Genomic DNA, 22,058 nt, shown 5'->3' on the forward strand with positions numbered 1-22,058 from the left:
GGGGGGGGTGTGGTAGAAAAAGGGTAAAAATAAAGGAAAATCCTCTCAGAAAAACTGAGGCTGTTAGAGGGCATCTAGCCAGAGCCAGAAGGCAGGGAGAGATTATGTAAAAATGAATGTAGGGGGAAATGAGTCTCCCAGCTCTCCTTCTCCAGTTAGAATCCTTCTGCAGGAACCTCTTGCCAGCCCAGCAACTCATGTAAAACAACACATTTCCAAACCTCTTTCACAAACAAAGCATTTGGAAATATTGAGGATATTACACATCCTCCAACAAAAATACACATTTTTCTGGGAAAAGCATTGATTCATTGATCTTGAAATTCTTACCTGGAAAACTCCTGCACTCCATGAACTGAAGATGGGGCTGTAGCCCTGATTCCTAGCACCCTGTCCCCTGGCTGGAGACATTTTCCTTGGCTCCCCAGCCAGCTGGGAGGTCTGTTGTCTTGTGATGCTGCCTTGAGAGCCCTGCTAACCAGCCAGATCCCAGATTCTCTGAGCTCTCTGCCACAGAGCTCAAAGTGAGCCAGCCCGAAGTCCTGAAAATGCTGACTTTAAACCAATCAAACTGCAGGTGGCAGGAAATTCCAACACACCGGAAGCAGGGTCAGGCCAGGCAAAAATCTCATCTGAAACTTTTCTCTCTCTTCACCCTTGGCCTTGAGTGCTCCATCTCTGCATCCCTTATCTCTCACTTTGCAACACAGACGCCCCATCTCCATTGCCTCCTCTACCACAACAGATTTAGCACCCCAAATTACCTACTGCAAACACCCTGTATCCTCCAAATCATACCACTGATCCCCAGATTCCTACCATTCTTCTTCCTGTACTCTCTGCAACATCCTTCCCTTTTCCACACCCTCTCCTTTTCACCACACCACTTTCACTGCTGATCAACATCCCAAATTACAGACACCCTAAATCACAGACACCCCAAGCCTATTGCACACTGAGCACCTATCTATCTAAAGTTCTTCTCTGCTGTAGATTTTCAGTACTTTCAGCTTGTGGCAGCTGGTTCAAGATGACCCACAGCTGGCCAACCACATCACCCCTGTGCTGGTCAGGAGGGCAACATCAAGGCATGCCAGGATGCCAGTTCTGTGCCTAGGGCACAGGAGGGTTTGAGGAACAATGTGATCAGCACAACAGCCACAAAACATTGCACTGTGGTCTGTGTGTTGCAGGGTCTGTGCTCCACTTGGAGCTTCCAGACTGCTGTTCAAGGAAATTGCCATCAATGTCAGCCTCACCACCACTATTAGACATCTCGTCCATGTCCAGGCCCAGCTTGAACCCATTTAACTTGTAACGGATAATGAGATAACAGCATGACATGCAGCAGCTGAAGATTATTTAAACACCCATCTGGTACCTGTTATGCAGCATACGTCCTATGGTTGTATAGGAAATATATGCCACCTCCCTCCCACATGGAAAGGAGAAGATCTATAGATGTATCTCATGCTACCCCTTCTTTTTGCAGATGAGGTAATTCTCCTTCTCTGTGCTGTTTCTGGCATATCACTTTGCATTTCCCGTCTGTGTTTTGGGAGATGCAGTCCCTTCCAAGCTGTTGAGACCTTGTGAAAACACACAAAAGCATCATAAAAAATTTGCACAGGACATCTCACCCTCTTCATACATCAGACAGAAAAGACTCTACTATGAAACTGATTCACCCTTTGCAAGACACAACATGGCACTACTCTTTATCCCAGAGAGATTCAGGGGTGACAGTCCACGTCTGTGTTTGTTGGACCAGGCTGATTCTACAGGGGAATGGTGAAATACCTGCTGAAGCCTGAGAGGTGAGCAAGGCAACCAGCTCACACTGTAATGAAATAAATAAAAGGCAACACGTCCACTGTAATCAGATGGACAGACGAGAATCTGCTCCCAGCTGAACAGTAGCCTGATTTCTTTATCCAAACCCTCCACCTTCCTTTGTAGGATGACTTTGGCTGTTTTGCTGGAATGGCCCACAGCTGTGGCTCTCTGTGATCCCTCAGCAGCCGGGGGCCGGGTTACTGTGTATCCCAAGAAATCACGTTTCACAACACCAGTTGTCAGTTCTGCAGATGGGCGTCCACACTTCTCTGTTTTTCTCAAACATGACTCAGTTCTCTGCAGAAGCTGTTCTGGCATGGACCAAACCCTGTGTCTGACGCCCCATCTAGTGTTCAGCACGGACAGATGCACAGGAAGGAGGTGACTGGAGAATTCCCAGCATTTTCAGCGATATTAAACCACATTTATAAAATTTGTCTCCAAGAGAGCTCGAGGCGAGCCCAGGCGACACTGAATCCTGCATATCCCACTGCCAGTCCCTGCCTCTGGACTCTCTGGGTGTCCAAGTGGAGATAGCAGCAGGAAAGCCCTGGAAAGCCCAGCTCCTTCTTTTTTTGGCAGCACACCCAAGGGCTTGGAGGACACCTGGGCAAACCCAGGAATGAAACCCCATTTCAGCCTTGGAACGGGGAACCGAGGGTCTGAGCTGTGCCCCCGCAGGGCTCGGTGGCAGCTGACAGCCTGGATTCTCCAGCAGGGAACAAGGGCGCTTCCCGTGCTCGGCAGTCGGCAGCACTGGGCTCCCTCGCCAAGGCAGTCACCGAATCTTCAGCAGGTATTTTCAATACCAAATAACGCTGCTCAGCGTTTCTCCAACGAGATTTTAAAAAATAAAATGGGAATTGCTGAAAAGTGCGTTTCACAACTTTATTTAATGAAAAAAAGGTGTCTGCTGAGAAAACAAACCCTTTTCTGCTTTTTTTTGGTGGTGGGGAGATAGTGAAGTTGTCAAGACAAAAAAAAAAAAATCTGCTCTGAGGACTTGGTTTTATACAGCAGCTTTCTGACACGTTCAGTGCTGCGAATTGCAGAGCCCTAAGCACTGCTAAGGAAATCCTCGGGCTGTGTAACGTTGTGTGCACAACCACTCGCAATTAAGCCCAAAACAAGCATCTCTGTGTTCTCCGTTCATCACCAGCCCAATTAGCACCTTGGTTAAGAAGCTGAGAGGTTCCAGTCCTCCTCCCATCAGAGCTGGGGTTGTTCTGGTGAAACTCTCACTGTGCCTATGCAGTGCTCTGTTCACAACACTCTCAGTTCTCCTGGAGCAGCGTGATAAGTCTGTTAACTCATTAACACCTCCAGCTTACAGGAGACTTGGCTTCCAGCCCCTTCAGCAGCTCCGCGCTCCAGGAAGTTTTTCTGCGCTTTCTGTTTTGGTTTCTTTTCCTGCTGAGCCAGGCTGGCTGGCAGCTCCCACCATGAAGCTCCTGAAGGCTGCAGTAATCTTTGCTCTTGTGCCCACTCTGACGCCGGCTTTTGACCCTCTCAGCGTTTCAGTGGTTGCGGGGAGCGCTGTCATGGCTTGGCATCTCTTGTCCTCCGACTCCTGGCTCAGGTGCCGCTTCCAGGAGTGCTGCAAGAGGAATGTCACTGTGAACTTCAAAGGTAAGGCAATGGTAAGGGCAAGGGGGACAAGCTGGTGTTCCTTCGCAGGGTGGTGAGAGCTTCCTTTGGCGGGCTTGTGGAAGGTAAGGGTCACCACCCACAGCGGCTCTGCAAGGCAGAGATCTAATATATCTCTATAATTACAAAGCAGACTAACCTTGTTCCTTATCCCACAAGAAGCTGTGTCTCTTGCTTCTCTGAGCAGTACCGGAGCATTTTCCTTGCTGATTTCTCGGTTTGTATTGGCAGAAATGGGCTGTGCTGGTTTATGGCACCATCAGGGTGGCAAATGCCACTGATAGACCTCATCCATGTGTATAAATATCTAAATATCCACGAAGGTGGATCAGGCTCTTCCCGGTGGTGCCAATGACACGAATCAACAGGCAGGGAACACAGCTTGGGAAAATACTGAGACTTTACATTTTGGTAAGCTAACTCTTGATATGCTTCAGTGAACAAAGCCTGAGAGATAAATATGTATTGTTGAGGGTGAACACCTGAAATGTAGAAATCATGGACCACAAGGACATTTTGTAGAAAGACTAGAGTCTCCTATTTTGTAGGAGACTAGCACAGACTCCGTTTCTGCATTGTAAAGTCCCTATTAGAGGAAAAAGATACTAAAAAGACCAAAATTATAGCCTAATTAGCACAAGAAGCGAGAAATCAATAGCCAATAGAAGGTAGAATAGTAACTAATGAAAGAAAATGATGCAATTTAGCACCGATAAGCAGTAATTTCCTTGCTTGCTAAAAAGGTATAAATAAGTAAAAAAAACTTCGTGTCTGTGTGGAGGCTGCAACGTGGCCGGCCCGGCCAGACTAAAGTAACGCCTTCCTACCACTAGAAAGGCGGAATTGGAGGTTTAATTTCCCGGCGGAGCCGGCAGCAGGTGACGCGCTGCATCCCCGGGGCTCGGGAGCTCTGCCCGGCACAAAGATGGCGGCGGCCCCTCACGGGGCGGGGGCGCGCGGGCGCGCAGGCGCGGTGGGCGCGGCGCGCGCGCTCGGGGCCGCCATGGCGCGCTCGGTGCCGCTGCTGTGGGTGCTGCTGCCGGGGCTGGCGGCGCTGGAGCCGCTCAGCGTGGGCCTGGCCATCGGCGTGGCCTCGGCGCTCACCGGCTACCTGTCCCACCCCAGGTTCTACTGCAGTTACGTGGAGTGCTGCCCCCGCGCCGGGCAGCGCCTCAACGCCAGCGGTACGGCGGGGGCGGGGGGCTCGGCCGGTCACTGGGCAGCGCGGCCCGGGGCGTGCGCGGTGACCGGCGGTGCTGAGCTGTGCCTCTCCCCGCAGCGCTGAAGGCGCAGCTGGACAGCAGGCTCTTCGGGCAGCACCTGGCCAAGGACGTGGTGCTGAAGGCGGTGCTGGGCTTCAGCAACAACCCCAGCCCCAAGAAGCCGCTGATGCTGTCGCTGCACGGCTGGGCCGGCACCGGCAAGAATTTCCTCAGCCAGATCCTGGCGGAGCAGGTCCACCCCGCCGGCCTGCGCAGCAAGTTCGTCCATCTCTTCCTGGCCACCCTGCACTTCCCCCACCACGACCAGGTGAAGCTGTACAAGGTGAGGAGGGGCAGGAGGTAGCCCCGTTACCCCCAGTGGGTGCCTGAACCCCTCACATCTCCCGCAGGTTCCCTCTGGGATGAGCTCAGTTGAGCATGATGCTGATAATGCCAAGGTTGTGAGTTCGATCCCCGTATGGGCCGTTCATTTAAAAGTTGGACTCGATGATCCTTGTGGGTCTCTTCTAAGTGAGAATATGCTGATTCATATTCCTGACAGCTGGAGGTGTGCAGCTGGGAATTCCAAAGCTTAGGAGAGACAGAAGGGGAAGTTCATGCATAAAGTAAAAGGCACCAAAAAGGCGAGAAATCAAACCCGAGATAGTTTCCATTTCCTAGCGCTACCCTCTCACTGATGCCATCTGCTGATTCCCGTGCTCGCTGCGAGGAGAGTTTCTTGTTCCAGCTGCATTATCCTGGCTGTCCGAGATGGAAGGAATCTTCCCCATAGCCCCCGCGGGGCCTTGTTTTGCATTTATGACTGAAACAGTGTTGATAATATTGAGAACACAGCGGTGTTTTGGCTGTTACAGTAGTGCTTGCACAGCTTCAAAGCTTGCTAGTTTTTCCCTCTCATATTGAACTGGCTGGGGTGGGCAAGAGATGGGGAGGGGGCACAGCCTGGACAGCTGACCCCCACTGGCCATATGCCAAAGGATATTCCATGCCATATGCTGTCATGCTCAGCCGTAGAAATGGGGGTTGAAGAAGGAAAATATGGGGGAGCATTGGTTTCCAAGGTGGTTGTTGCTCTAACTCTGGCTGGACATTGGTCTGCATGTGTTGGATTATACCATTTTACTGGTTTTTTCCTCTTTCATTCACCAGCCAGTGAGTGTGAGATACTGAAATTTGATAGTGTGTCCCCAGAATCTGTCATATGCAAGAATCTTGCAGTACATCCAGTGAAGACCTTGTTTTTCAGTGGCTTTCAACCTCTTGTTCCAGGAACAGCTGCAGAACTGGATTCGAGGCAATGTCAGTGCCTGTCCCTCCTCTGTCTTCATTTTTGATGAGATGGACAAAATGCATCCAGGTGTCATTGATGCCATCAAGCCCTTCTTAGACTATTATGAGGAGGTTGATGGGGTGTCCTACAGAAAAGCCATCTTCATCTTCCTCAGGTCTGTGGCATCAATTTCTGTCATTTCTGAGATACTGAATGAAACTGTGCAAAGACAATGTGCCTGTGGCTGTAGCGGAGCAGGTCTCATGCTGTGCATGGCCACTGCAGCGTCCTGAGCTCATGAAGCTGGCCCAGAGCACAGGACATAAGAGTTCACATTTTGGGATGGGTGTACCAAGTACTGGACCTTGCTGGCATGGAGTTAAATATCTTCAGAGCAGCTGGTCTGGTGCTGTTTGGGATTTGTGGCTCTGAGAGTGTTGATAGCACACCAGTGTCTTGCCCGTTTCTGGATGATGTTTGCAAAGCTTTTCCCACACTAGGCTGGGATGGGCAGGAGGATGGGAGGGGACACAGCTGGGTCAGCTGACCTCAAGTGCCCAGGAGGATATTTAATACTGTGGCATGCCATGCTCAGTAATAAAAACAGGGGTGGGGAAAAAAGTGGGGTTTCATCTTTAAGGTGATGGTTCTTCAGCATTTGCCTGGGTGTTGCTCTGACTGTGGGGGTGGTGAGTGATTTCCTCAGTCCTCCTTGGGTTTTTTTTCTCCTCCTATTAAACTATCTTTATCTTGACCCACAAGTCTTCAGACTTTTGTTCTTCCTATTTTCTCCTTCCATCCCTCTGAGGCAGGAGGGAGTAAGCAAGTGTCTGTGTAAGTGCTTGGCTGCTGGCTGGGGGCAACCCACCACACACTGATGGCTACTTAAAGAACTGGAGATTTTCCCTATATTTTGGCTTACAGGATTCTTTTTGATGATTTGTTTGATATCAAGGAAATTAGCAACTTGTGTAACAGGCTGCAAAAGAAATTCTGGTTCACTTGTGTCTGTTTTTCACCACTGTACGTTTTTCTTTTATGTTCAGCAATGCAGGTGGTGATTTAATTAACAAAGCAGCTCTTGACTTCTGGACAAGTGGCAAGCGCAGGGAAGATATTCAGCTGAAAGACCTGGAGTCCTTGCTCTCTGTAGGAGTCTTCAACAACAAGAATAGTAAGTCACTTTACCCCAAAAATGGGAAATTCATTCCTCAGTGGCTGAGACAAACTACTCTGTGAATCCAGCCTGGCTTGTGGATCCTGTCATATGCAGGACCAAGTTTTGAAAACCTCCTTATTTTTTTTCCCTCCCAATTTATCCAGGTGGGCTGTGGCACAGCAGCATCATTGACAGGAACCTTATTGACTACTTTGTCCCTTTCCTGCCCCTGGAGCAAAGGCATGTGAAGATGTGTGTCAGGGCTGAAATGGCAGCCCGTGGCTATGCTGTGGATGAGAAGATTGTTCAGGAAGTGGCTGATGAGATGACCTACTTCCCCAAGGAGCAGAGGATCTACTCTGATAAAGGCTGCAAGACTGTACAGGCCAAGCTGGATATTCATGAAGACCTTGTGATGAGAGATACGAACACCAGGGCTTGATTTCCACTTTGAGTCTCCACAGCACTTCCAGAGCTTTTGGAAATCTGTGTATTTGCACTTACACTTTTTTACTGTTGCAGGGAGTATGGTGAAAATACCAGAGTGAGCTGTATGGGCTTTGTAGCTTGTGTGTTTGGTTGGTTTTTTTTAAATTTTGGTTGTTTTTTTGTTTTTTTTTTAACTTAACGTAGAATCGGGACTTAGAGATCATCTTGTGCCATCCTCTGCCATGAGGACACTTTCCATTGAATCAGGTCACTCATAGTCCCATCCAGCCTGTTCATCTCTGAACTGGCTGGTACCCCAGTGTTGCCCCCTTTAGTTTTCTTTTAGTCTATAGAGAATTTCTAGTGTGACACACAGCACTGGATACAGCCTCTCCTGCTTTAGTCTTCCAAGTGCTGGGATTATAAAGTATTTAATTCCTCTTTCCACGTATACTGGATTGGAACAAAGGAAAACAAGAGGAGTTTTTGAGATAGTTGTACTCCGTTCCATGTACACGGTCCTGTTCACATTCACAGTGAAATGGAGGGATGTGTGCTTTGTTCTGAACTGTGATCATGTCTGCAAGGGTGAAATCCTTGGTGCATTGCAGTAAGAAGATGACACAGTAGAAATCTTCCTGTGCCTCAGCTGGGCACATCCTACATCTCCTAGTACAGTAATATGGGAAGTCATTATGAGCTCCTAGAAATCTCGTAATAAATAATAGAGAGGGCAGGGGAAGAGGAAGTAAGAGCTTGCCCCATGTTTCTTTTGGGAAAAATAAATTGTTAAAGTATTCTTTAAAGGGGCTAAGTAAATTTGTGACTCCAGGTCTTTCTAAACTGAGGGACCCATCTGAGAGATCTGTTACAACATAATAGGCCAGTCTTTTGTATTTAAGCAGAAAAAGCAATAATGAGAATTCAGCTGTTGTAGTTTGTCAGATTAATCTGTGTGGGCTCCTGGACCTGAAGTCTGTGAGGTCTTTAGTAGTCTCTCCCTGCTGCTCCTACTGGTCAAGGTGTGGATAATGCTATTCTCACCTTGCTTGGAAGACACTTGAATTGAAGAAATTATTTTTAATAGCGTATTTTTATGCTGAAGTGTAAGCAACAGCAACAAGCCTCACTAGTTAGGTATGTTTTATAAAAGAATGCCTGTGTGAAAGGGTGAATGATGAGTTAAGAAGCTGGGAAAGATCAATTTAACCTTCACCCAGTGGGGAGGCTGGGTTTTAAACACTGTTGCAAGCTTTAACTCTTGGTCTCCCATCGGTTGTGTATCGAATGTTGTAATGCAAGACAGAAGTGCCTTTCACTTCGCTGGTTGTACTGTGGTTTTAAATTGGTACAAGGGAGGGGGCTGTTTTTATGCTGCATCATGTATTCCCTCACTTGCTCTTAAACTTCCTTTAAGAGGTAATGTTAATTATAGGTCTCATTACAATTATGTTAATTCAAATTACAACAGAGAGTTTAGCGCTCATGTTAAACTCTAAATTAAAAGTGTTGATTGCCTTTTACAGCCCCACTGGAGTTTGTCAAACGTTGGCAAACTGTTCACAGTGATGCAATCTCCAGAGCCAAACACTAGCAAGCCATTAACCTTGGGACATTGGACTGTCACTTTTCAGTGTGATGTTTTCCCTACTAACTGATTTATTCGTAGTTGTATATGCTGCATCCAGTTTCACTTACTCCAAAAAGAAAATATTTGTGCTATTTCAAAACACTAAATACTACTGTACTGCAGTTGGAATAAATCCTAAGTTACTTCTTCTCTCTTGGTTAATAATTTTCAGATATAGGAAAGTACTAGAAAGCTGCACTGCACGTTTCTGTTACACTTCCTTTGTAAGTGTGGGGCAGCTGTTGGCAGCAGCTCACACCTCACTGAAGGGTCAGCTGTGACCCAGTGTTGTGCTCTGAGGATGCACCAGGGAATGTCAGGGAGCTGCCTGGGAAGCACAGGCTCTGCTGTTCACTTGGACTTCTGCACTCCTGGGACAGCTCAGCTGCTTGTCCTCCCTGGGCACACCAGGCTCTGGGGCCAGCTGCTCTGGCTGGCAGGACAGCAGCATTTCCTATTTCAGTGGATTTAAACCACAGCCTCTGATTTTATCAGCAGTGTGAGATCTCAGAATACTCCCTGCAGAAAGCTGAACTAAAGCAGCAGCTGCTTGTCCTGGACTCTGGCAAGAACAGAATTCACTCTTGGGACTGCTCAGCTCCTCTCACCTGGCCAAAGGACTGTTTCTCTGGGCAGCAGACCTTTCTCTCATGACATTTGCCTTTAAGTTGTCTGATCCAGCCTTAAATGGCCTATTAAATAATGGCCAAAGTTACCCAGTCATAGCAAGGAGTGAGGACCTTAGCTCTGAAACCATACAGGGGAGGATAACAACAGGATCAGAAGGATCAAATCTGGGAGTGATTTCAAGCACAGCTATGTCTTTTACCCAGATGAAACTGGGCCAGGTCTGCAGAACAAGAGATTAAACAGAGGCAGTCTCCACCCTTTGCACATCATTCCTGCTCTCCAGAGGAAGTTTCCATCTACCCTGGGCCATTCAGGGCTGTGAGAAATACTGGCTAGCAATGCATATCAAATACTTGTATGCTGCACTGGCACACAGAGCAGAACTAAGATAGTTCTGGAAGAGCCACAAGACAGCTTGGTTGTACTGATTCTCTTGGTACCACACCACAGGACAAGTTTATCATCATTACATCTGCTTTTCCCCATTACCCAGTTATTTGCTATAATCAGAAAGTCAAAGAAACAGATAAATACCTGAGTTCAAAGCACCCATTTGCTGACAAATAATAAGATTGATAATTTGCATATCACACGCCTTCAGAGCAAGTGGACAGTTGGAGCCTCACTGGCCCTTTTTTTTTCCCTCTTGCAGAGTAAACTCCAAGATGCTGCCACTGAAAATGTGGGTGGCTTCAAACAGAGCCTGCAGTGTTCAGGCAGTGGTACCACAGTGGGAGGAGGAGATAAGCAGCACAGTTTTAACTGGTCTGTACAAGACAAGTTCATCCTTTCTGAGCACACATGCATCCAGGAAGTCTGCCTCTACAAAAACCACATGGCTGTAATTAGTATAAACAGTCCAGAAGTGCAGTTTCCATTCCAAGCTTGATTTGTTTCACCAGATAGCAGAGTCACATCTCCTCCTACCTCTGCCCTTTGAACTGCAGAAGCAGAACCTGTACTCAAGCACAGCTGGAACAGCCAGGAATGCAGTGTGCTCTTCCTCAACGTGGAGTAAATTTGTGCAAAATTAATATCAGAGCACTGAATGCAAAGAACACCAGAAGGTAGCTAAGAAATAAATTTCTGATGAGAAAAGTTTATTTTGAACAGCAACTGGAATGTAAAAAGCCTCTGCAGTGCTCACATTCAGAAACAGGTCTGACACCCTTCACAGTAAATTCAGAGGACACATTTTATGTTTTTTTCTTTTTAAATGCCTTTAGATCTGCCTCCATCCCTGCCTCAAAGGCACACAGTATGGTGAGAAGATGAAAAAGGGAAACCCCTGCAAGCTGACCCCTGAATTCAACATTTAAATGAAGTAGAGAAACCTCTTTTGAATCTCCATGGTGTAAAATTTAATCTGTACATATTTCCCATGACGTTGCAGCTTTTCCAAGAAGCTGACTCACCACTCCCAGAGCACAGTTCTCCCTCCTGAGATCACTCCTGGGAGAGCCTGCTGTGGGCAACATGAAGACTAACCTAAAACAGGAACTAAGTACACCAGTGTGGCATTTAAGGATTTTAACTCACTTCCTTGTGATATTAAGTCTGCTCTCTGAGCACTATTCACAACAAAGAGTTTTATATTCTTGGTTTGACACACAGGAGACTAGATTATACATCAGTTTTGAAAAAGACAATGGCACTGTATGCCCAGATTTTTAAACTGAAGAATCCCCCCTTATCTTTACTGGGCCCAAGCTGTTGAAGGCAAAAAGACACATGTTCTATTTTTAATGCATATTCCCACACAGGACCAATGAAGGCTTTCAGAGACACAGGAACTTTGATTAAAAATTCTCAATATTGTTTAGAGATCATTCACATCAGTGCAAAATCAAATTAAAATTAGGTTATAGTCTCAGTCCTTCTATACCTGTCAAGAATCTGCCAAAGGGTTCCGAAGATCGCCACATGATTCAAGAGTCTTGAGCCCTGCCAGATCCAGGAATTCCCAAAGCAGTTCCTTCTTACCTTCACAGCACAAGGCTGAAGCACTCTGGAGCTGTGATGGTGACAAAAATGCAGAGGTACTGCTGCTTATTTACACACCAGTTAAAAAATAGTGTTCCTTTCTTTAAAAAGTACTTAAAAATGAAATGTCTCAGGTCCCCCACTTTGTGATTAAGTTAAATTTGCTTCTTTGCAGGTTGTAGCAATAAAGCATTAGAAGTCATAATAATAATCCAGCTTTGCATCCACAGTTTTACATCCTTTATCTGAATAGATTCTCTCCTCTCTGGGGAAGTAGGTCATCTCATCAGCTATCCTGCTCACAATGTCTTCATCCACAGCGTAGCCACGAGACTCAATCTCAACCCTGACACACATTTTCACATGTTTGTATTCCAGAGGCAGGAAAGGAATGAAGTAGTCAATGAGGTTTCTGTCAATCAAGGTGCTGTGCCAAAATCCACCTGTGAAGGGAAAGAGGTTTGTTAGTATTTCTCCAGTTAAACACTACCACGGGTTGAATGGGAGCAAGGGGCAGATCACAGCTAAGAATTCTCCTAGGATTTTAGGCACCATAATGCACAAGTCAATACAAGCCCCCTCTCAGGTTACTTTGTGCATGAAATTTTGGACAGACACATAAATGTGGTCCTTTAGGCTGAATGAATGAATTTTGACTGTGCTTGAGCCTTGCTCTCCAGGTGCTGGTCTCATGCCTTTCCCTCTCTCACCTAGAGATTTTCTCTCTTATCAGCTCTCCCAGACCAGATTTCTTATTCCTTTTTTTGGAGCTTGTATCTAAACTCTTTAAGAAGTACAGCGAGTTTTCATCCAATGCTAAATTTACCCCTTTTCACCAGAAGTTCTGTGTGAGGAAACCTGTGAAGCACTTCTCCCAAAACATGCAGCAAACAGGCTGGTGGCCAAGGTGCACACTGAGCTCCTGAATCTTCACCCATCCTGGGAGCCAACTGCAGGCTCCAAAACTGCATTTTTGGTCCTCACAAGCCAAAAACTGGAGGCCACATCAAGAAGAAACCATAGCTTGTAAAAATTAAGCTAAATGCAGCCCATCCCTTTTGTGTAACTTTCACCACCTCAAAAGCAATCCCAGCTTTACTCACTATTTTTGTTGTTGAAGACAGACACGGAGAGTGCATTTTGGATATCTGTGAGCTGGATATCTTCCCTTCTCCTCCCATTTCTCCAGAAATCTAGTGCTACCTCTGTTATCTTTTCAGCTCCTGCATTGCTAAGTAAAGAGAAAACAGAGATTGCAGCTGGGGGTAGTTTTAAAAGTTGAAGTTATGAAGTAAAAGCATGGAGTGTACAGAACAGCAACCCTGAGAAGGCACTGATTACCTGAGGAAGATGAAGATGGCTTGTCTGTAGGACACCCCATCCAGCAGCTCATAGTAGTCCAGGAAGGGCTTGATTGAGTCAATGAGCCCTGCGTGCATTTTATCCATTTCATCAAAAATGAAGAGTGACCGGGGACAGGCGCTCACATTTCCCCGAATCCACGACTGCAGCTGGTCCTGAGTGCCACAAAAGTGAAAGATGCTGAAAGAGTTTGTGTTGAAAAGACAGGAAAAAAATAGCACTTTCTGTTTATGGAACCTTGTCCTGAAGGAGTTGTTTCAGTGGTGTCATTTTAATAGCTTTGGCTTCTCGACTAAAATATGCTTACAAGCTATAAATGAAACCTCAACAAAATCTCATGCTGAAAAATTCTAAGACACCAAGAGACAGGATGGGAGAAGCAGAAATACTCCTAGATATTCCTATGAAAAGCAAAAATGAAAGTGCACAGTAGGACAAAAAATGGGTCCCACCAAGGAACAGCCACACAAAGCCAAGCTCTGACAAGTCAGATGATGACTTTTGGCAGCACTGTGGTCTAAACAACCTTAATATAAGCAATATTAAATTTGCTACTTGGCAGCAGCAGTGAGAAATTGCACCTGCCATCACTGGCACAAGGAGAAACAAAATTAAACTGTGTTTTAATCAATCAGAAGTTAAATGAAGACAATTACAAGTCCTTCTTACAACACTGTTGTCCAGAAAGGCTAATGCTTTATTGCATTGAAAGAGTCTCTCACTTAAGCATTGCATTTTCACCTTGAGTATTTCATTCAAGATCAATAATGCATTAACTGGGGGAAAAGGGTTGATGTGCTGGTAGATGAATGAGAAATAACTGTTCTGACTATTTTCAGGGATTCATCACTTTTTAATTTATTCTACTCAGTCCCTGAACTGCAGGTGTACTGGGGATAAGCAGCAATAGTTCCTCCTACTGCCTCAGGCAGCAAATTTCCCCAGTGTATTCACCTCACAACAAATGCAGAAAAACATCATTACATTTCAAAATGGCTCAGTTAAAAGAAGGGGGGAAATAAGTTGTAAAAGAGAAAATGTCTATTTCCTCCATTTGGAAATCAGGTTTGTAGAGCATCCTGTTCCCATTTTTAACACACACAAACTGACTATCAACATGCAGTACTACAAGACAGTGGTACTCATTCAAACTGAGCAGTGAACAAAGTCAGAACAAAAAAAAAAAACCGTAAAACACATCTGAGCTACTGCTTTATGCTATATCCCTGCCTACAGAACTGACAATTCCAAATACATTTACTTGTACCTTTCTGACAGCAGAGTATTTTGTGATTTTGCTTTACAGCTTGGAAATGGATTAACAGAAAACTAAATAACCTGCTCAGTGTGCAGTACAATAGTCAGTGATGCCTCAGAGAGCCAGTGTGAGCTTGCCATGGTGCCTGACAAACCTGGGGTTGTTTCTCAGGGTCAGAACTATTTGGTTTTTTTGCAGTGCCTACCAACACATCACCTAACTAGGAATCGTGTTTATCCTTAAAATCAGTCCCATCTCTAAGCAAAGTGCAGAGTGAAAATTAAACCATATCACTCTTCCCTAAAGAGAGGCTCAAAACACACACAGAAACCTTCACATTCACGGGAAAGGCAATCCTGGTGGATGTTAGGATCTACACAGTTCTGTACAGAAGATCACAGAACTGACACAGCATACATGTTAGTATACAAAATAACATCTAGGTCTGATGCACTGATCACGCCCTGACATTTATAAATCATTGCAGCACAGCTCATTCTTACCTTGTAGAGATTGATGCTGTGAGCGTGAGGAAAGTGTAAAGTGGCCACGAACTGATGGACATATTTACTCTGCAGACCTCTTTTATAGATGCTTTCGGCGACGATCTTACTGACAAAGTTTTTGCCCGTTCCAGTCCACCCGTGCAAGGAAAGCGCGAGAGGCTTTTTGGCGTTGGTATTGTTCAAGAAGCCTCTCACGGCTTTTACAACCACCTTGCTCACCAAGTGCTGCCCGAACAGCTTCTTGTCCAAATTCTCCTGCAGAGCTGCATGGAGAGACCACACCGTCAGCGGCGGGGAGCGGGCCGGGCGCGGGGTCACGCCGCCCGCCAGCCCCGGGCAGGGGCCAAAGGGCCGGGCTGCAGCGGCGGCCCCCGGGAAGGCCCCGCGGGCTCTGCCCGGCCCCCGGCGCTGCCCCGGCGCCCTCCCGCCACCTCCCCTCAGCCCATCCCGGTCCCGCACCGGCGGCGGCGCGCGGGTCGTGCCGGTGCAGGCAGCACTCCCTGAAGTAGCAGTAGAGCCGCGGGTAGGAGATGAAGCCGGTGAGGGCCGAGGCAGCGGCGCCCGCGATGGCGAGTCCCACGCTGATGGGTTCCACGGCGCCGGCCGGCGTGAGGAGCGGCAGCAGCACCAACGCCAGGGCCGCCCGCAGCGTGCCCCGCCGCAGCTTCATTGCCCGCCCGGCCCAGCCGCCCGGCCGCCGCTTCCGCCCCTCGGAGCCGCTTCCGCCGCCGCCATGGCGGGTGCGGGGAGAGGCGGGGCCGGCGCTGAGGGGCGGCCGCCATGTTTGGGCGGGAAGGGGCGGGGCCGGCGCTGAGGGGCGGCCGCCATGTTTGGGCGGGAAGGGGCGTGGCCGGCGCTGAGGGGCTGAGGTGCCGCCGCCATGTTGGGGCGGGTACCCGCTGCTGCCGGGAGGGAACTGCGGCCTAGCGCAGTGCTGTTATTAAATATTACATTCTGTGGCCGTGTGGCCGGGTGTTAGAATAGAGGAATCAAATAATCATCATGGTTAGAAAAGACCTTTAATATCATCATGTCCAACCAGCACTGCCACTGTAACCCCTAAACCACTAAAAGCCACACCACCCAGTGCCACATCCTGACGCCTCAGGAATGGTGCTCCACCACCTCCCTGCGTAGCCTATTCCAAAGCCTGACCACCCGAACAGTGAAAAATTTTGTTTCTAATATCGAATCCAAACCTAATCTCCCCTGTCTCAGCTTAAGGCTACCTGTTCAAGGGATATTCCGCTGACCTGCACAGGGTACAAGCTCAGGGGCAAACTCACCCCTGGCCTGGCCTGGAAATTCTTCCCCTTCTCTGAGAAAAAGTGAAATCTGAGGTTGTCCCTTCCCACCCTGGTGCTGTCACTTTTGAGCAATGGGACAATCTGGCAATCAGCACCACCAAAACCCACAAACCAGGAAAAACCCATCAGCATGAATTCCAGAAGAAAAAAATGCTACAATAACTTAAAAACCACTTTACTATTCTCAAGTTACAAATTTTCACTACAAGCACCCACACTGCACTTCTGGGGAAGACATGTGGACAAGAAGATAAGCTCCCAAGACCTTTACATTTACAAAGCAAACAGCATTGCTGCTTTTAAAGGATCTCTTTTTTTTAAGATGGTGAAAAGAAAATCTATAAAAGCCACTTTGTTATCTCACTAAAAATTACCAATCATGAAAGCTCATTTTCCATTAAAAAACTTCATTTATAAGAACATATTTATATACAAAGTTACACCAACCAAAGAGTTCACAATCACCTGCAAACTGATTCACTACAAGATCACACAGGAAGAGCTTCATAGGTAACATCAGCATCTGAAGGTAGTGACTCTTCCCAACATCCATCGCAGGTCATTGACACAAAATCCTTTATTGGTGGAAAATAGGAACAACTCCAGAGGCTTCAGTCCACTTTCATCAGTATCGCCTGTTCATCTTCTTGAACTTCTCATAGTGATAATCATCCGTGGCTTTTTCATTGAGGGGACGTTTGCGATTTGGAGGAGACCCTTCAAAAGAAAGAGAAAACACTTTAATATCCCGGTCCTGTCACAGGGATATATTCACATTTCCTGAACTCTGCCACCTCCCTTAGACAGACCCTCACTATGTGAGGTTATTGCCTTACACCTTTGCTATTCCACCAAACCTTTGTCAGATAGCTTTGGCAACACTTCGGCTGTGACCTTCACCACTCCACCCCTGAGCTGGAGGATGGATGTCCGTGTCTACAGACATCATCCAGAGTTTCAGGTGTGATCTAGAGGTGCACCAGCTCTTGGTCTTGGATTGCTCCACTCCCACCACCTCAGGGCACTCAGAGAAGAGGAAAGCAGAGCCAGATTGTTGTCTGTACAAGACCCCTGAAGAGTTTCAGTGTCTCCTCACAACCATTCAGATGTGGAACTTACGCTCAGGCTCTGGCCTCTCCGTGTCCCCCACCCTCAGCGGGCGCGGCTTTGGCTCCTCCTTGTTCCTTCGCACTGGCGCATTCAGCTCCTCGTGATAAACTGCATGAAACAAAACATCAGGTAAGGAATATTATCTGGAGCACTCTTATCCACGTGGATACATCTCTACGGCCTTTGTTGCAAGTCATCTTTACCAGAAAGAACAGACACTCAGAACCACCCTTCTTGGAATTGGTTTCTATGGTTAATTAGGCAAGATGGGGCAGAGCAAATTTCAACAGGACTATTTCAAGTGGCCCAAACACTCTTTACTTCCATCAAAACACACCAACCTGATTCCCATCACTCCTGTAAGCATGGAAGGACATGGCCAAAGGCTGCCTTTCCTTTAGAAGTCTGCAGCATCAGAGCATCACACAGAAATTAAATTCCCATCTCCTGTCCAATAAGGTCTGTGTTTGCTTGGCCACCCTGTCTGCTCTGGCAGCCTGCAAACTGGAGTCTCTCCATCACACACCATCATCTCCAGCACACAAGGCACAGCTTAAAGGAAACATCTTGAAATTTATGAGGCAGCGTCAGCTGGGAGTTCAGAAAGCCCAGCCATGAGAAATACATCCCTCTCCTTGCTGATGGGCAGAAGGAAAAAACTAGGCCAGATAGGATCTATCTGAGCACCCCACAAAAGCAATCCTGACACACTGATACATGGATACATAATTTCTCTGTCCCAGCTGGGTCAGGAGGAACACTCAAGACTTACATCTGTTGTGCTGGACATAATTAACAGCCATGTTGGTGGGAACAAAGGAAGTTTCACTGTCTTTCTTTTTGTTCTGCTGCTCTGCCAGCAGTTTAGCCTTGGCCTCTTCAGTTGAGATGATGTTTTTTATTTTTGCACTAGAAGAAAAAATAATACTCATAGTTAGGAAGGGCAGCAGGCCCAGAAGTGCTAAGTGCATGGGATTGGAGGACAGTAACAGCACTGCTGTGGCACCTGGTGCAGTTTTTGAGAGAGGAGGCAGTGCTACAGAAACAGACACTTTGTTTCAAAGGCAAAATGGAAGCTCCTATCTTAGTGCACGGCTTCAGTGCAGGACACAAAGGGGTGCTGCAGAAAGCTGCTGGGCTCAGGTCACAGAGGAGCCTTTTCCCAGCAGTCACAGGATGGAGCTGCACCGAGCCCTGGGGCTGTGCTGGACCAATCCAGAACAAGGCTCCATCCCACCCCATCCCAGACTAGGGATGTGCAATCCAGGCACAGTGCTGCTCTGCCAGCCAACAGCTGCTCATGCTGCCAGTGCTGGCCAGCACCCACAGATCTGTGGAACACATACTCAATCCCCAGGTCCACTTCAGGAATGCCGCTCAGCATCTGGTTGGACAACATCTCCTCGGTCTTCTTGGCAGAGGAGACACGGATGTTCTCTGGCAGCTCGTACAGGGAGTCCTCAGCATTCTTGAGCTTCACCTTCTGCTCCTCGTTCTCCACAATTCCCTTTCTCTTCTTCAGCTCAGTCTCAATGTACTTCATCCTAAACAGCAGCACACAAGGGACAGTGTCACCATCAGATTTTCTGGAAAAATCCTTTCGCCAGGATTTCTTCTCCTGGGAAGCTGAAAAGCCTCAGAGAAAACGGAAAACAATATTATCTCATTTGCTTCTCCTGTGTTTTGCTGCTTTGGAATGTGGTTTGGAGATTGTTTATCCAACAGCTGGTTTCATGTGAATTGTTTTTAATTAATGACCAATCACGGTCAAGTTGTGTCGTGACTCTGGGGAGAGTCACGAGTTTTTGATTAGTACCTTTATAGCTTTCTGTAAGTATCCTTTCTGTATTATTTACTATAGTTTAGTATAGTTTCAGTTAAGCATTCTTTAATATTATATAGATAATGAAATAATAAATTAGCCTTCTAAGAACATGGGAGTCAGATTCATCATTTCCTTCCTTCATCAGGGTCTCAGAAAATACCTCAGGACAGGGCATTTAATTCTGTTCCTGTACTCTGTTCCAGCACTGCTGGAGCACAGCTGCATCCCTGTCCTGACAGCTGGGAGAGAGGAAGGAATCATCTCTCCAAAAGCACTCAGATAATATTAGTAGCGAGAATTAATTGTCCAAGAAACAATCAGATCCTCCAAGGTCTTTATCAGCCAGCAGGGAAGGCTCCCAGTGGGATTTAGTGCCAAGCTGGCTGGTTGGCACCTCCTAGCTTTGTCCATGAAAAAGCTTCTCAACTCCAGGAGGCAGGAAGTGAAAGGGCAAGGGAAACTTTCAGTGAGAACTGGGAAGATGTCCTGGAACTACTCAGAATCCACAACATAAAAAACATAACTGTTGAGCTGCCACCCAGGCCAATTCAACACCAGAGACACAAGACAGCACAACTCACATGTCAGCATCTTCATCCCGCCTGTTGGTTTCTGCCGAGAAGGAAGTTCCCAAGTTCAGATCTTCCTCTTCATTAATCCTAAGTGGAAATCACAATGTTTACAGGTTTTGGTAGATTTTTTTTGTTGGTTGTTTGGGTTTTTTGGGAGAGGTGTGTGTGGTGGGTTTTTTTAAAAGTAATTTAACAAGTTAGAGCAAAAGTAACTGGTCAGACTGCATTATATGAAACTCTTCAAAGTGACACAACCTCTAGCTAATTAATTACCAGTTGTCATTAAATACTAGTCCAGGGAGAGATTTTCAGAGCTCACATGCACTTGCCTGTCCTTGCCTCTTTCTTTCAGCTTCTTCATGTCCACCATTCCCCCAGATTTTATCTTAAATGGGTCATCCTGTAAAACAAGAAATAACAAAAACCCCTGAAGCTTCCCTTTAGTTTAATGCTAGTTTTCAAAATCTGGATAAAACCACAGGAAACATTTAGGAATTGAGCTGTGAACCAGTCCTGCCCCAGGCTGCACTCACACAGTGTTCTCACACAATCACATCTGAGCCCCGAGGGGATGGAACTGTCCAGCACTTACCACAAGTGTGGCTTCTTCTTGCAGCTTCTCTCCCACCAGCAGAGCTACAGCACTGGTCAGGCAGATAAAGAGAGAAGACAAAATTCAGCAGAAGGAAAAACAGTACCAACAATACTGCACTGCTTTATCCCTAAGTGTCCCCGTCTTTTCCATCCTCAGGCCTTAACACAGAAACTCCTCTGTCAGGAACATAATTCTGGCAGTGTCTCACATAACAGTTTGTACTGGAAAGAGGCAGATGACAAGGGAGAAACTGACTGTCACATCCCACCCCTGCACAAAACACCATTTCCCCTCCCAGTGCCACATCCCTTACCTCACCCCATTGGGCCGCTTTCTGAGGCTCTGAACTTCTTTGGCTTCCTCAAGTTTTAACCTAAAGAAGAAAATACATTTGACTTAGTACTTGATGCTTTGGCTTTAATTAGTTAGTTTTATTTTCTGCAGTTAGAATTTTCTAGTCAACATTGCCCTAAACCTCTGCATATCAGCATGCACTTTTTGGGTTTCAAGTTAAATAGGTATTTTCTATTTATTTAAGCAATCCCACGCATTTGAGCAATCAGAAAAAAACTAAAAGCAAGACACCTGCTGGATTTGTTCCTTACTGATGCCTTCCCTCAGCTGAGGAAGGCAGCACCAAACACTGAAAGGCTTCAAGAAGAAGCCAGTTTAGGAAGGACGAGCCAAAGCATGAGTGACTCTGAAGAAAGTCGATGGTGAATTGAAATCTCAAGTGTTTCTCCCTAAACTGAGAGGAATCCCTAACTTCTGGGGTCACGTAAGGCTGTGACGCACACTGTGACGTCACTCCACAACACAGCGCTTCAACATGGCAATGTGACGTGACGTCACCGCCCACAGCACAGCCGTACGTGACGATGTGACACGACACGATGCCGTGACACCGGGACACCGCGCTGCTGGGCCGCAGCAGGCACGGGTCCCGTCCCGCCCCTCGACCGCCGCAGGGCCGGGCGCCGCTGGGGTTCCCGCTGCGCCCGGCCCGGTTCCCCGCCGACGCCCGACCCACCTGACCTCCTCGGCGAGCTGCTCGTCCTCCTCCTCCTCCTCCTCGTCCTCCCTGCGCCGCCGGAAGGATTTCTGGCCCGGCATGGCTCCGGCTGCCGCGCCACGGCCGCCACACCGCCGCTTCCCTCCCGCTGCTGCGGCGCGCGGCGATGACGCCACAGCCCCGCGACGAGGCCGGGCGACTCCGCCCCTGTGCCCGCACCTCGGCCGGGCAAGAGCCGCGGTCCCGGCGAGCGGGGCCGGCAGCGCTCCGTGCCCTCCCGGACCGGGCCGGCAGCCCTCGTGCCACCCCCCTCACCCCGGGCCACGCACTGTCTTTTCTGGGAAGACCTCGTGTAAGTCACGAGGCTCGTTCTATTTCTCGCAATCCCGGCAGCGCAGCCGCCGCCGGTGGCCGGTGCCTTGTCAGGGACGCCGTGCGGAGCGTGGGTCGCAGAGCCGGGTTTACAGCCCAGCCCTTGGAGCGGGACGCGGCTCCTTCAGCCCCGCTGACCGAGGCACCGAGCCGCTCTGTCGGGTCCCCGGCCGAACGAGCCGGGGTTCGCCCCTCACAGCACCGGCCCTGCGGGCTGAGCCCCGACTAGCTCGGGGAGCCCTGGGGCCCGACCCCGGGACCCCGCGGGATCAGCTCCGCCGCCGCCTCCTCCGCTCGGTCCCTCCCCGCCCCGCCCCGCCCCGCCGGGCCCG

At 47.9% G+C, this 22,058-nt stretch overlaps 5 protein-coding genes across 9 annotated transcripts in view; 2 read left to right on the top strand and 3 right to left on the bottom strand.

The window, feature by feature from the left end:
* The window catches only part of PTGES (prostaglandin E synthase), a 24,405-nt gene extending 23,880 nt beyond the window's left edge, over nucleotides 1–525 (bottom strand). Inside the window, exon 1 of one of the 2 annotated variants that reach the window (XM_041475072.1) lies at nucleotides 331–525. In XM_041475072.1, the coding sequence (XP_041331006.1) occupies nucleotides 331–352 (22 nt within the window). In that variant the 5' untranslated portion in view covers nucleotides 353–525. The remainder of the gene's footprint in view (nucleotides 1–330) is intronic. The other variant, XM_041475073.1, reaches the window with a different exon arrangement.
* Nucleotides 526–2,843: 2,318 nt separating this feature from the next.
* On the top strand, nucleotides 2,844–9,344 carry TOR1B (torsin family 1 member B). Of its 2 annotated transcripts, none has more exons than XM_041475076.1 (5): nucleotides 2,844–3,465; nucleotides 4,763–5,028; nucleotides 5,976–6,151; nucleotides 7,023–7,150; nucleotides 7,300–9,344. In XM_041475076.1, exons 1-5 carry the CDS (start codon nucleotides 3,279–3,281, stop codon nucleotides 7,575–7,577), a joined length of 1,035 nt encoding a protein of 344 aa, XP_041331010.1. In that variant the 5' UTR covers nucleotides 2,844–3,278; the 3' UTR covers nucleotides 7,578–9,344. The 2 variants fall into 2 exon arrangements, with proteins under 2 accessions (XP_041331010.1, XP_041331009.1); XM_041475075.1 differs by lacking the exon at nucleotides 2,844–3,465 and adding an exon at nucleotides 4,449–4,667.
* A 1,563-nt stretch (nucleotides 9,345–10,907) lies between these two features.
* LOC121357614 (torsin-1A-like) lies at nucleotides 10,908–15,835 on the bottom strand. Its single transcript, XM_041475105.1, has 6 exons — nucleotides 15,795–15,835; nucleotides 15,393–15,748; nucleotides 14,931–15,196; nucleotides 13,149–13,324; nucleotides 12,911–13,038; nucleotides 10,908–12,250 (listed from the first exon to the last, which is right to left on the bottom strand). Exons 2-6 carry the CDS (start codon nucleotides 15,601–15,603, stop codon nucleotides 12,000–12,002), a joined length of 1,032 nt encoding a protein of 343 aa, XP_041331039.1. The 5' UTR covers nucleotides 15,604–15,748; nucleotides 15,795–15,835; the 3' UTR covers nucleotides 10,908–11,999.
* Nucleotides 15,836–16,399: 564 nt separating this feature from the next.
* On the bottom strand, nucleotides 16,400–21,503 carry CUNH9orf78 (chromosome unknown C9orf78 homolog). Its single transcript, XM_041475104.1, has 9 exons — nucleotides 21,373–21,503; nucleotides 20,656–20,715; nucleotides 20,340–20,391; nucleotides 20,077–20,147; nucleotides 19,757–19,834; nucleotides 18,697–18,894; nucleotides 18,123–18,259; nucleotides 17,360–17,458; nucleotides 16,400–16,957 (listed from the first exon to the last, which is right to left on the bottom strand). The coding sequence occupies exons 1-9, from the start codon at nucleotides 21,453–21,455 to the stop codon at nucleotides 16,866–16,868; spliced, it is 870 nt and encodes a 289-aa protein (XP_041331038.1). The 5' UTR covers nucleotides 21,456–21,503; the 3' UTR covers nucleotides 16,400–16,865.
* A 64-nt stretch (nucleotides 21,504–21,567) lies between these two features.
* USP20 (ubiquitin specific peptidase 20) overlaps nucleotides 21,568–22,058 on the top strand; it is a 19,894-nt gene continuing 19,403 nt past the window's right edge. For all 3 annotated transcript variants that reach the window (XM_041475077.1, XM_041475078.1, XM_041475079.1), the window contains exon 1: nucleotides 21,568–21,706. The gene's annotated coding sequence lies outside the window, so the exon portion shown is untranslated. The remainder of the gene's footprint in view (nucleotides 21,707–22,058) is intronic.

Source organism: Pyrgilauda ruficollis, unplaced genomic scaffold (assembly GCF_017590135.1).
Source record: "Pyrgilauda ruficollis isolate IOZ18807 unplaced genomic scaffold, ASM1759013v1 scaffold34, whole genome shotgun sequence".
In the NCBI taxonomy this organism is placed as follows: Eukaryota; Metazoa; Chordata; class Aves; order Passeriformes; family Passeridae; genus Pyrgilauda; species Pyrgilauda ruficollis.

What these genes read in the sequence shown, in the direction of transcription:
- TOR1B (XM_041475076.1), top strand. Translation starts at nt 3,279, where the DNA reads ATGAAGCTCCTGAAGGCTGCAGTAATCTTTGCTCTTGTGCCCACTCTG. An exon ending in ACCAGGTGAAGCTGTACAAG is followed by an intron (nt 5,029 to 5,975) that starts GTGAGGAGGGGC and finishes CTCTTGTTCCAG; the next exon opens with GAACAGCTGCAGAACTGGAT. An exon ending in AGTCTTCAACAACAAGAATA is followed by an intron (nt 7,151 to 7,299) that starts GTAAGTCACTTT and finishes CAATTTATCCAG; the next exon opens with GTGGGCTGTGGCACAGCAGC.
- LOC121357614 (XM_041475105.1), bottom strand. Translation starts at nt 15,603, where the DNA reads ATGAAGCTGCGGCGGGGCACGCTGCGGGCGGCCCTGGCGTTGGTGCTG. An exon ending in CGACCCGCGCGCCGCCGCCG is followed by an intron (nt 15,197 to 15,392) that starts GTGCGGGACCGG and finishes CTCTCCATGCAG; the next exon opens with CTCTGCAGGAGAATTTGGAC. An exon ending in ACAGCATCAATCTCTACAAG is followed by an intron (nt 13,325 to 14,930) that starts GTAAGAATGAGC and finishes TGTGGCACTCAG; the next exon opens with GACCAGCTGCAGTCGTGGAT.
- CUNH9orf78 (XM_041475104.1), bottom strand. Translation starts at nt 21,455, where the DNA reads ATGCCGGGCCAGAAATCCTTCCGGCGGCGCAGGGAGGACGAGGAGGAG. An exon ending in TTATGTCCAGCACAACAGAT is followed by an intron (nt 17,459 to 18,122) that starts GTAAGTCTTGAG and finishes TGTTTCATGCAG; the next exon opens with TTTATCACGAGGAGCTGAAT. An exon ending in GGAGAGGCCAGAGCCTGAGC is followed by an intron (nt 16,958 to 17,359) that starts GTAAGTTCCACA and finishes TTTCTTTTGAAG; the next exon opens with GGTCTCCTCCAAATCGCAAA.